The sequence below is a fragment of the Heptranchias perlo genome, chromosome 21 (assembly GCF_035084215.1).
Source record: "Heptranchias perlo isolate sHepPer1 chromosome 21, sHepPer1.hap1, whole genome shotgun sequence".
Classification (NCBI taxonomy): Eukaryota; Metazoa; Chordata; class Chondrichthyes; order Hexanchiformes; family Hexanchidae; genus Heptranchias; species Heptranchias perlo.
The window spans coordinates 4,000,985-4,014,471 of record NC_090345.1 but is presented as its reverse complement, the minus strand read 5'-3'; the positions used below and the strand labels follow the sequence as shown (position 1 = coordinate 4,014,471).

General features: G+C 40.6%; 1 protein-coding gene across 4 annotated transcripts in view; it reads left to right on the top strand.

Moving 5' to 3' along the window:
• The first annotated feature begins 1,689 nt into the window (after positions 1–1,689).
• oga (O-GlcNAcase) overlaps positions 1,690–13,487 on the top strand; it is a 57,677-nt gene continuing 45,879 nt past the window's right edge. For 3 of the 4 annotated variants that reach the window (XM_068001983.1, XM_068001982.1, XM_068001986.1), the window contains exon 1: positions 2,356–2,831. In XM_068001983.1, coding sequence (XP_067858084.1) covers positions 2,543–2,831 — 289 coding nt within the window. In that variant the 5' untranslated portion in view covers positions 2,356–2,542. Of the gene's footprint in view, positions 1,778–2,355; positions 2,832–13,487 lie in introns of those variants that run through there. The other variant, XM_068001985.1, reaches the window with a different exon arrangement.

The following is a 13,487-nucleotide window of genomic DNA, read 5'->3' as shown; positions in this document are numbered from 1 at the left end:
TCAGCTCCCCTCTAATCCTTCTACCTATCACTTTAAATCTATGCCCCCGATTATTGACGGGAAATAGGTCCTTCCTATCCACTCTAATCTAGTCTCTCCATTATTTTGTAAACCTCAATTAAATCTCCCCTCTGCCTCCTCTGTTCCAAAGAGAACAATACATAAATGCAGTTTCTTTCTTTCTTCTTATCCTTACCCAAGTTTTCCCCTGAATCCCCACAGCTTTGAGCTTAATCGGTAATCTTTCAAGTGGAACTTTCTCAAAATCTTTTGTAGAAGTACAAACATTGTACGATTTACCAGTTTTCTTGGATTGTAACTTTCTGAAAGAAATCAAGGATGTTGGTCAGGCAGAATCTTCCCTGTCTAAAGCCGTGTTGACTGCTGTTTACTGATATTCCTCAAATTTACTCCTGGTAATCAATTCTATTATTTTACACAGAATTTAAGATTAATGGGTCTGTTTTGTCAGTGTTTTTGAGCACAGGCATCATGTTGGCCTGTTTCTGATATTGCTACTTCCCCAGTGTCCATTGACTTGTAACGATTATTAGTGCCTTGCAAATCATAGAAGTTTACAACATGGAATCAGGCCCTTCGGCCCAACATGTCCATGTCGCCCAGTTTATACCACTAAGCTAGTCCCAATTGCCTGCACTTGGCCCATATCCCTCTATACCCATCTTACCCATGTAACTGTCCAAATGCTTTTTAAAAGACAAAATTGTACCCGCCTCTACTACTGCCTCTGGCAGCTCGTTCCAGACACTCACCACCCTTTGAGTGAAAAAATTGCCCCTCTGGACCCTTTTGTATCTCTCCCCTCTCACCTTAAATCTATGCCCCCTCATTATAGACTCCCCTAAATTTTGGGAAAAGGTTTTGACTACCTTATCTATGCCCTTCATTATTTTATAGACTTCTATAAGATCACCCCTAAACCTCCTACTCTCCAGGGGAAAAAAGTCTCAGTCTATCCAACCTCTCCCTATAAGTCAAACCATCAAGTCCCGGTAGCATCCTAGTAAATCTTTTCTGCACTCTTTCTAGTTTAATAATATCCTTTCTATAATAGGGTGACCAGAACTGTACACAGTATTCCAAGTGTGGCCTTACTAATGTCTTGTACAACTTCAACAAGACATTCCAACTCCTGTATTCAATGTTCTGACCAATGAAACCAAGCAATCGCAAACTTGGCTCAGCAAAGATCTCAGGAAGACAGGGGAGCTTCCAGGTTTAAAGGCAAAGTGCCTTCACTGAAAAAGCTTCCACATTTTTTGTCTCCAGCCAGACTGCAATGAGAAACAGTTAAATAATCCCATCTCTCCCACAGAAAAAAAGTTTCCTCACCAAGACACTGCCCCTTTAAATGAGAAAATAGGCTCCTCCACAACTTAATAATAAACACAGCAAGTTAATGATTGGAGAAGTGAAAACAAGTAGTCAGTTGCTATGGAAATTGCTGTAAAAAAAAAAGCAGGTTAAATAATAACTAAGCGATTCTTCCCTCCTCCCTCTGCTTCATAATTAAAGTCACTGGCTGTTGCTAAGTAGCCCAGACCGGCTTTTTGCACATGCGCATGTCTGCCGTCTCCGTGGGAATGTAACGAATGGCGCATGCGCGACGCCGACTCCCAGCGGGCCCTGGACCCGCTTGCCACGCATGCGCAGCACTGCAGCCTTTCTTCATCGTTGAAAAGCAGGGGGTGAAAAAAAAACACACAATGGAAACTATGAGCTTTGAATTCTCGGAAAATCACTACAAAAACAAAAGGTACAGATATTAAAATAAAAACCCACCACGACTGTTCATAAAATAATCGTTTGTTTAAGAGTTTTTTGCAGATTAAAAAAATGGGCGTTTTGTAAAACCGGTTGACTCTGGTTTCAGGCGGTTTCCGCGCATGCGCAGCGACGTCACGTCCAACTCCCAGCAGCCCTTCCAGAACAAATATATATATATTTTTTAAAAACACAGAACTAACAAGTAGGAAATAAACATCAGCGCCGGGATTGAAGGAACGGAAATATATCGATATATACTTTATTTTGCTTTTTAAAAAAGTGATTTTTTTTTTCTTTCTCTGTTGCGCGCTTTGAGGCGCCCATATCGACGCGCATGCGCAGTCGGCTTCCCATCGGCCTCTGGTGACCAGCACCGACTGGAAAGAATAAAAATAATCACACAGCCGTTCGGTTTTCCCGGTACTAACGGCAGCGCTGTTGGAAAACCGCGCTCGACATGAAAAAACATTTGAGTTTTGGTGGCGAGGAGGGGTGGCGGCTCGTACTGCGCATGCGGAGGGGGAGGGGGAATAGGCGGGCCCGCGATCCCAGAATGCTCTGGTGGACAACAAGGGACAGAAGCGAAAAATCGCCAGCGGCTCTGAGGAGAAAAAAAAATTAATTTATATTAAAAAAAAAGCGCCCCTCGCCGGTTATTGTTTTATAAATAAGAATAATTCATTTATATTAGATATATTTTTATTCAGTGTTAACCGTCGTTTTGTTGTGTTGTGACGGGAAAGCGTCGCGACCGATGCGCGGTTCTGCTCGCGCCCAGCGGATGATGGTCCGGAAAGAGAACGCGGCCGGAGCGGCCGAGGAAGCGGTGTCCGATTCCTCACCCGCCACCGAGTCCGGCCCCCCGGCTCCGGGACCCGAGTCCGAGCAGGCAACCCCGCCCGGCGACCCCGCCGCGGCTGCTCCCGAGCCGGCCCTGCTGCAAGAGACGGCCACGGCAAATGGCGGCCTCGATAACCGCCCGCTGCCCCAGCGCCGCAACCCCGCCAGCGACAAAAAGAGATTCCTGTGCGGCGTCGTGGAAGGTAAGGAATAATCGTCCGGTGTTTTTATTCAGTCGGGTGTTTCTGTTTTAAACCCCCACCCCCCCCCCCCACCTCGGTGCAGAGACAAATCCATTTTGTCTTGCGGTTTTTTTTTCCTCTGCCGCAGCTTAAATAAAAATGATTAAAATTTAATCTTTTTAAGCCTTTGTGTGGAAAGTGCGGTTTGTATTGGTGTTTGGCGATTTGTGGCTGGAGGTTGGGTATGGGCTAGTTATGATGTCACAATAATGTCGTCTGTCCCCAATGTGCACAGATAGGAAAAGTCTGCTCTCCCTCTGTACATGAAGGCATGTCATAGGGGAGGAATCTGATCTAGTGACATGCAAGATTTGTAATCTGAGTCCCTGTTAATAAATGTTGGGGTTGATCGGTTTCTTCCCCCCCCCCCCCCCAAAAAAAAAGAACTTTTTTTGGGGGGTGGGGGGAGAAACCGATCAAAATAAACTGTCTGGTATGGAGTCATTCAGACCAGAAGGTCCCACGTTTAATCCCTGGCCTGTGCTGAGTTAATTGCACCCAGCTGGGGTGCTGTAATTGAACTTGATGTCCCCCAGGTTAACAACAACAATGTGCATTTATATAGAGCCTTCAACGTAGTCAAACGTCCCAAGGTGCTTCACAGGAGCGATTATCAAACTAAATTTGACACTAAGCCATATAAGGAGGTATTAGGACAAGTGAGCAAGAACTTGGTCAAAGAGTTAGGTTTTAAGGAGCATCTTAAAGGAGGGGTAGAGAAGCGGAGGGGTTTAGGGAGGGAATTCCAGAACTTAGCTAAAGGCACAGGCGCCAATGGTGGAACGATTTTAAAATCGGGTTTGCGTAAGAGGAAGGGAAGATCTTATATCGGGTCAAAGTAAGTGATCCTTGCTGGAAAGTGTTTGTAGTGGATGCTGGTGGTGACAGTATTCCAACTAGGCTGTGATTTTTTTTCCCCCCATGGTCAAATGGGCAGCTAATGCTCCCTGAAAGTGCTTGTGAAGAATGGCTGCCAATACCGGTGGAACCAAAAGTCAGTGCCCTGGGGAAGAGGAGAGAATTGGGCAAATTCATATTAATAATACCAGTTTTAAAATGTTAGGAACTATATAAAAAGTGTCCATGGCGCACAATGCTAGAGAATGTTTTATCTTTCTCACTAGTTTGTTAGTTCATTTGGAAACGGTTGTTATTTTTGATGGTGTACTTTTCCCTGTGAAAAGCTGTCTCTATCCTTGGAAAAGCCATGAATTTTTTTTCCTTCTGATGGGTAATGTTATAGTTTGCTAAAATGATGTTACCTTCTGCCGTGGGTGAGATGAGAAGGAGGTTTGGGGTATTTGACATATGTGGATGTGAGATTTCTCCATGGGATAATGTAGCAATGTGAACAACTTCCATTAATCATGCCAGAAATTTGCCTTGCAATTTTGCAATCTCGGTTAGTGGGTTGGGAAGATTGCATTTTTGATATTCCCACAGTTTGATTTTATAAAGTTGTATGCCTTGACAATGCTACATATATCTCATCTTTAAAAGCATAACGAGATCTTTATTCATAAATTGTCCAGTCAATTGCTTGGAGATAAGGGGATACTCAATATGGAGTATCGTGGAGGATTTATTGAATGCGTGTGAAAATCCTATTAACTCATGAGTTAAATCTTCTGATTTGCTGAATGCATTGTTTATTTCTATAATTCCACCATAAAGGAACATTCAGTTTGTAAAGCCTGTGACTAATCTGTTTTTTTAAAAAAAGTGGTTTGATTTTTCAGGTTTTAGTCTAAAGTGGTGTTTGTGAACTAAGTTGTAGTGATTGAGTTTATGTCAATGAGTATAAAAGGTGAAGGACGTTTGAATGGTTTCCTCGGTAAAATCTGTTGGCAAGGTAGTGATTGAATTTACTTGAGCTGTGTTTCAGTCAACTGTGTTTTTCAGAAAAAGGGACTGATTTTCATGAGTGGGATTTTGTTGCACAGATGAACCCTAAGAAAATTCCTCAATTCTTAGTGTCTAGATTGATTCTGCTATTGTATAATATTGGAGATTAAGTTGAAGACGTGTATGATTGTTCACTTAGAATAGTTTCTGCCACTTCAAAACACGAGGCTTGTCTTTCATTTTGACTATGCGATGAATTTCTTTCATATGTGGTCGTAGATTATTTAGTCTACTTCCAAAAATCCCCCCTACCTCCTTTTCAGGCAATTCAGTGGCTAAGGCTGGGTATAGTTTTCCAAGTGTAGTCAGCTAATATATTGTGTTTACATAATTGCATTAGCTCTTCTAGGGTTGTCTTAATCCAGTGCATAAAGGTATCAAATAGTAGAAATGGACATGCCCTTTATCACCTGTTTGGTTTAGTGGATAATTTAGTGGATAATGTTTGAAAAAGCAGTCACTTTTGGGGGTGGTGTCATGACACCTACTCATGGTATTTTCTCATGTTTGTAGGGAAGAGCATAGTGCCCTGTGTATTGGCTTGCATGGTGTTTGTGAAACTTAAGTGTTGCAAAAAAAAAGATTTGCGGAGTGTTAAACAGAATGTTGGAGTTGTGGTCCTGAGATTGGTGAAACCTTCTGCATTTCTTTGGAATATACACTTAATGCTCAGAAATGAAATCAAATTGGCTTGTTGCAGAGCCTAGGGCGTTCTGTTTACATGTACAAACTGCTGAAATACTTTCTTACTGTTAAAATGTATTTACTACTGTTAATGTCTAGAACAATTAAATTTGGCAACTTCAACCTTCAATACATTGAATTAATGATTCATTCATCTGAGTAGAACTTGAATGAAATATGTGAAGAATATTTTGCATTGTTAATCTTTAGTTGGGTAAGGGACCTTTACAGAAATCCTGTTTTGGCTTTTATTCAGCGTTTAATTAAAAGGTCACTTTCTTCCTATGGAATAACATGTAATAAATGTCCTGTAGGTAAAGTGTATTTGCTGTAAAATCAAAATAAAGCCCTGGTTTACAGATGTTGAGCACTTCACTTTAGAATTAAAAGGAAATATATTAGACTGAATTCTCAGGTAATCCTAATTGTGAGAAATATCTGGGCACAAATTGCTTTCAGACTGCTGGTTTTTGACAGCTCATGAGCAGACATTTTGTTTGAAACTCCCATGACGTGATGACTTGAAGTTCTGCTCCAGTGATGACAGGAATAGAGATAGAGGACAGCACACAAAATGTCTGCTTTGAAGTTTTCTTAAGCCAATAGCATTTGAAGCACAAAACACTAACAAAGAAGGGCCTGAGATAACGTTCTGTATCAAGGTCTAGATATTTCCCTTTATTATATGTAAGGATTATGTGTCAACTCAGAATAGTCTTTTTAGTTGCAAATTACAGCATATGTTTACTGTATGAAATATGGAGGTCTGATAGACTTCCATTTTCCCTTTGTAGCCTGCTTTAAGAACCAATTTGGGTAGGTTTTTTATCTGTATCTGTTTGAAGCTGGATTATTGTGTGCCGTGAGCAGCAGGCGAGGCTCAGTGTCATGCTGAGAGGTTTTTTGAACATTTAGGTTAGCTGATGGAAAATTAAGTGGTTTTAATTGAGTTTTAAATCATGGCAATTTCATACTGATTCTTGGTTTAATCCTAAAACCAAATTAAGGATACAGAAAAAAGTATGACACAAAACAATTATGTTCTGAATTTGAAGTGTCTGTTTACATGGTCTTGGTACATTTGTGTTTCTCCCATTTCACTATGCTGTGTCCTTTTTAAGCAAGTTTAATTGTCATTTTAGGTTTGTAATGGCTATTTTTATAAATATTTGCATTACAGTACAGTATCAAAAGATGTAGGGAAAGAATTTAACATTTGATTTTTCTTGTACAATTTCCTTCAACTTTGCATCTGGATCCATGCTGTCCAGTCCTCAGACTTTGGCCTTCTGAGCATCCCCTCTTTGCTCAACCACTGGTGGCAGAACCTTCAGCCATTTCAGTCCCATTCTCTGGAGCTCCTTTCCTAACCGATTTGTCTTGCTACCTCTCTATTGCCGCTAAAGCTTCCTCAAACCCTATCTTTTCAACCGTACAATTGATCTTTCCTAACTTCTGTTTGTAGTGTACATCGAGAGTAGCTTGTAATGGCGCTTACAGTTGCATGCACTCTTATGTATAAAGGCTAGCATTTTACATACGTGCATGTGATTTTTGTAGCAAAAAAAAAGCTGTCGCTACTGACTGTGCACTGATGGGCAACAAAATAAGCTAACTTTGGAGCTGAAATGAAAATGTCAAGTCTGCTCAGTGTAATGTTAAGACCTTGACGTTAGGTGAATTTGCTGCTCACAGTAATGCTTGGTGTCTATTCAAATTGTGCACTTGCTGGGTAGTTCCCAGTCAACTAACTTAACCAGAGTCCCAGCATAAAGACAGTGGTCATTTAATGAATGAGTTTGCGCATGCAGTTTTGCAGTGAGTGTGGCATCAGTAAAGTGGTACAAGTGAGGATTTCTGACTTCTAAATGGGAGGGGGGTGGTGGGCGAGTAGTTCGGTTTTCCTTTCAAAACCCTGATGCCAAATCCAGTTAGAGATCCCGAGGGTCTTCAATCTGTGAATGGTGATCTCGTTAATGGTATACTCAATGAATTATAAAATAAGAATGGATGAATTGTTGCTTCAGAAACTTGCAGCAACTCTTAGTTCTGCAGTGTGATTATTGTTATGCTGACTAGATGGTCCACCATTATCTGCTGAGCCTACAACACTTGCTGACGACAGAGACCCAGAACAGAATACTGCTGACGTCTACGAACTCCGTAATACAGATGTCTAAATAAAGAATGGTGTCTACAAGGCTGTAATCCCATTGACTGCTTCAGTTGATCTATAAACCGTATGGTGTGTTTTTACATGTGCAACAGTTTTTAAATACCTTATATTTCTGTCCTCTGTTCGGGAATGTTGGTAATTCAGATGTTATTTAACAGGCTGTAACCGAATGACTCCCTATCTGGCTGTTTTACCTAACGTGACCTAATCCTGTTGCTAATAGCGTCCATCACACTAAGCTGCTTTTGCCATGTCTCTTGATATAACTATTTGATTCAGAATTGTTTTCTGTAAGATTAAGCATTATTGCTGGTAAAGGGTTTGGATCAGTATGTAAAGTGCTTGAAGTGCAGCGCTTTTCCCCCTCCCTCTAAATGGCGGTGAAATAAATTTGCTGACAGTGTTATTTGCCAATAGAATCTGCTTTAAACCATTATAGTCTGTACTGCAGGGACCAGCAGCCTGCTGTTGGTTTTCTGGCACATTCCTTTTTCAGTATTTTAAAAGAATAAAGCTCACTATTTATCCTTATCTTTGTGGGCACCCCGGCATCCAAACGCATCTCGAGAGAACTTCTGTATTTGCTTGTTCTTCCAAAAAGGAAAGTGAGGTTTGGGGAAATATGGTGCTGTCTGCACATCCCAATTAGTTTGACAAATTAGTCTGGTCATTGTTTTTATTCACATGTCCCTGTTTGTTATAAACTTGATTGTGTCTCTGTGATAGCCCATTTTACATTGTGGAACAACAATTACAATGAACGGTTCTGTAGTTGTGATGTAGTTGCCCATCCAACAAACTTGCCTCGTAAGATGCATTTGGAGAACAGATAAAATGCACCAAAATTGCATTTACAAACTAATGTTCTGGCAGCACTTTCCTGGTGGGTGAAAGATAGCACAGACCAGCAGTATTTCAGATCATTATGGACTGATGGCAAGTGCGTTGCTTTGTTTCTAGAGACACATTTGCCACATCAATTTTATTAGTGTTGTTCCTTGCTCCCACATCTCTATTGCTGTGATATACAAGTGTGGCCTGAGGTGATGTATTTTTCATCTGGATTTCATTCCTTTCCTGTGGGGACGTACCCGGGATTCTGCGATGGCATTGATAAGAATGGTGGCTTACTATGAACTCAGATCAGTGCCTCGCTACTCTTGGTGGGATGCATTGATTCAAATCCTCCAGGCACACAATTTTGATTATATTTGCATGACCAACTGTATAATGCTATCTGAAAATCACGTTCATGGGAAGGAAATTAAATCCAAAGACTTAAGTGTGTAAACAAAACCAAGTCAATTCTGACTGCAATCCATTGCTGTGTTGACTAACGTGGATGAAGGGATACAGGAAGGCCAAAGAATCTCTGCTTCTACGTGCTTTAGAGGAAAACTGCTTTGGAAGCACTTCATTTTTTTGGGATGCTATGGGCTGATTGAAGAGCATAATATCCTGCTTATTTTTAAGATCTTTTCAGAGATACTACAAGTACTGAGGGAGAACTGCACTGTTGGAGGTGCCGTCTTTTGGATGAGATGTTAAACCAAGGCTCCATCCGACGTAAAAGATCCATTGCACGATTGTCCTGGCCAATATTTATCCCTCAATCAACATCATTAAGAAACTGGTTACCTGGTCATTATCTCGTTGCTGTTTCTGGGACCTTGCTATGCACAAATTGGCTGTTGCATTTCCCTACATCATAAGGAACTACAGTTCAAAAGAACTTCATTGGCTGTGAAGCACTTTGGGACATTCTGAGGTTATTAAAGATGCTATATAAATGCAAGTTGCTGATGAAACTGTTTATTGAAGGTTATTGTTTCAGGCACAGAGCAGAGAAAACAATGCCCTCTCCACTGAACTAACTGCTACATAGGATAGATCTTGAAAGTCACTTGGTGTGGCCAGGACAGAAGCTAGAAGTGACCAAAAGGGACTTTGCATTTGTATAATTTGGAATAAAATAATTTGCAGAAAAGCCATATTTGTAATTTATTCTGGATTTCTGCTGGTTAAAATGGCAGATGAGAGGTAAATGTTTGAGGTTGAATTCAAAATAAACTAGTCATCAAGATCTGTTTGGAACTCAGTTTGTTTCCTTTGTTGTTTTCTTGGAGGTGCTACAAGGGCAATATCAGTTTGGGTTGGAAAACTGGCAGAATCAGGAATTTATTCATTGTCACACTTTACAAGTTTTTATCCCCCTTTCTTCCTTCGTTGTCCATCCTACACTCTTTTATTTGTAGCCATTTAGATATTTTGGGAATCTCTGCCAATGCTGCCCTAAACCTGTAGGTCTAGGTGTGTTACAGCACCCTCTGTGTTTCTCCCACCCAGTTTCCTCCTGCCTTTGTGGAAAGCACCTACCCGTTGACTGATATTTCCCTATAGTATTATGGCTGAGAACAAGTTGAGTGCGGGGACCACTGGCATTGCCTTCTGTCCCCTGTTTTTAAAGGAAGGGTTTAGATTTAAGATTTACTCCCAAGGTGCATCTTGAAAAATAAAATTCTGAACGTCAGCAAAAAAGTGACCAGTTGATCCAAAAATGTGTCAGAACTGGAACTGACTGGACGACCCTTTGAAAGTGGAAGAGACCAGATTGTAGCAAAAGCATAAATTGTCAGATGGAAAAATAGGATCAGTAATTAATTTGATGCCTTCGAAGATGAATTGTAGATTTGTGCAATTTTTATTTGAAACACAGGATATTTTCATTGTGTTGCATTCCTGTCCCGTTTTCAGCCTAATTTCTATTTTATCATTGACACAGGAAAAACAAGTTTGGATGTTTTCTTCTGGTTAAGGTGAACGTCAATAGAGGTTTTGAATTTTCCTCTTGCTTGTCGGGATGTGGTTCCATGAGTCCTGTCCATGAGTACTTTGTATTTAGTCCAAGTGACCAGTAATGAGAGCCTAGACACCATACATCAGTCACAGGCTATCCAATCAAAGGAATGGAGGGCCATCATAATTTAGGGTAATCCTGCCCATGTATACGTTGTTCAGGGGATAGTAACAACAATGGAAATATTGGCTAATCTGTTCTCCTTCCATCCCACCCCAAGTTCAGGCCAGTTGTATTATGCTCACTTCTGTGGTTCAAGACAGGGCAGTGGGGAAAGAGCAGGTCAGTGGGAGTAGTTTTGGATTGCTCCTGTACAGAGCTGGAATTGACATGCTGGATCAAATGGCCTACTCCTATGTTATAAACTTCATAAGTTCCATACACCTTTCCTTTCTGAGATCACTAACTCAGCATATACCAAGGATCAATCTCAACCTTTCAAGTTTGGTTGCTCAGTTCCACAATAGGCACACATTTATCCATTGTGTAATTGTGCACTCAATTAAGATTCTTTAAACCATAGCTTCTTGTGTTGAGACCTGGAATCATGTCATGACTATCTTTCCATTGATGGATGTCTGTGGCTGTAAAATTATTTCCTTTCTCTCCCTTGGCAGATACGAAACAGTAGTGCTGGAAACTAGATACTGCAGAAAGGTTCCATTTATTAAATATTAATCACCTGATTTTCCATGAAAAGTTGAAGGACAATAGTATTTGCTCTCCTTGTAAATATAAGATCACAAGTACTAATGGAATAATTTACAAGAGACTTGGTGATTTCTGCAACATTTTAATTTCCTTTTGGATTTGCTTTGTCACCTGTTTGTGGCTAGGGCCAAAACATAAAATAAAATTTAAAGTTGTTAAACATTATATAAGGGCAGCTTATTGGTGGATTGATATGCTGGGTGGTGATGTGCAACTTCTGCTGTGGGCTCACTGGTTCTTAGGTTGCCAAGGCAACAATTATTCTGCACTGTGGTTTAGGAACAGCTGTTTGAGTTTAAATCAGTGGTATGTGATCTGAGTTTGAATCAGTGGTGCGATCTTGCATGCACAAAGCATTCTGAAAATCAGATAGTATGATACAGCACAGAAGGAGGCTGGCTCTTTGGTAGAGCTATCCAATTAGTCCCACTCCCCTGCTCTTTTCCCCCATAGCCCTGCAATTTTTTTTCCCTTCAAGAATTTATCCAATTCCCTTTTGAAAGTTACTGCTGAATCTGCTTCCATCGCCTTTTCCAGGCAGCGCATTCCAGATCATAACTCGCTGCGTTTAAAAAAAAAAAAGAATGTCGCCTCTGGTTCTTTTGCCAATCACCTTTAAATGTGTGTCCTCTGGATACTAATCCTTCCGCCACTGGAAACAGTTTCTCCTTATTTACTCTATCAAAATTGCTTATGACTTTGAACACCTCCTATCAAATCTCCTCTTCACCATCTCTGCTCTAAGGAGAACAACCCCAGCTTCTCCACATAACTGAAGTCCCTCACTCCTGGTACCATTCTAGTAGATATCTTCTGCATCCTCTCTAAGGCTGTGACAACTTTCCTAAAGTGTGGTGCCCAGCATTGAAAACAATACTCCAGCTGAGGCCGAACCAGTGTTTTATAAAGGTTTAGCATAACTTGCTTGCTTTTGTATTCTATGCCTCTATTAATAAAGCCAAGAATCCCATATGTGCTTTTACAGCGTGCTCAACTTGTCCTGCCACCTTCAAAGATTTGTGTACATACACCCCAAGATATCTCTGTTCCTGCACTCCCTTTAAAATTGTACCATTTAGTTTATATTGCCCCTCTACATTCTTCCTACCAAAATGTATCACTTCGCACTTGTGTTAAATTTCATTTGCCATGTTTCTGCCCATTTCACCAGTCTGTCTGTCATCCTGATGTCTGTTACTATCTTCCACATTGTTTACTACATTTGAGTTTCACTTCATCTGCAAACCTTGAAATTATACCCTGTATACCCAATCCAGGTCATTAGTATATACCAAAAAGAGCAGTGGTCCTAATACTGACTCCTGGAGAACACCACCGTTCACTTCCCTCCAGTCTGAAAAACAACCGTTCATCACTGCTTTCTGTCCTTTAGCCAATTTAGTATCCATGCTGCCACTGTCCCTTTAGTCCCATGGGCTTTAATTTTGCTAACGAGTCTATTATCTTCTACTTTATCAAATGCCTTTTGAAAGTCCATATACACATCATCAACTGCACTACCCTCATCAATCCTCTCCATTATATCATCAAAGTACTCAATCAAGTTAGTCAAACAATTTTCCTTTAACAAATCCGTGCTGACTTTCATTTATTAGCCCATACTTTTCCAAGTGCCAATTTTGTCCTGGGTTATTGTCTCTAGTTTTTCCCACCACTGATGTTAGGCTGATTGGCCTGTAATTGCCGGATTTAGATCTCTGAGCATTCTTGGGACATGAACAATATGACACATGACAATATATTTTGCTTCAGTGGGTAGCTGAAGCCTCTTCTTTCCACTCACTTATACAACACTCTCAGATTTTTCTCTTTCTCTCTCTCCTCCCAGCTGCTCCAAGAAGGTGGTGACTAGATCTGGTTACCCCCACTAAGAGGCCACCCTCCAAGTACAAGTCTGAATAGTAAACAGTGCTGCTTAATTGTATAAGGCATCAGAACTCATGTTGACCCTATCTACCAACTTGGTGCAGAACAGGGATTGAATCTAGGAGTTTTTCCCTTTATGGCTCACAGCTATATTGAAATATATTTACCCATTGAGCCATTGGAGGAATGTAAAGCCTGCTTATTGAGGTTGCCTAGTCCTCATTGAATGTACTTCTTGGCTGTAAAGCGCTTTGGGACGTCCTGAGGTTGTGAAAAGCGCTATATAAATGAAAGTCTTTCTTGCTTTCTCTGCCTTTACTTTGAAAAGACCTATGAACTAAAGTAAATAATCCTTCATTTGCCAAATTATTTTAATATCACACTCCATTTGTGTAGT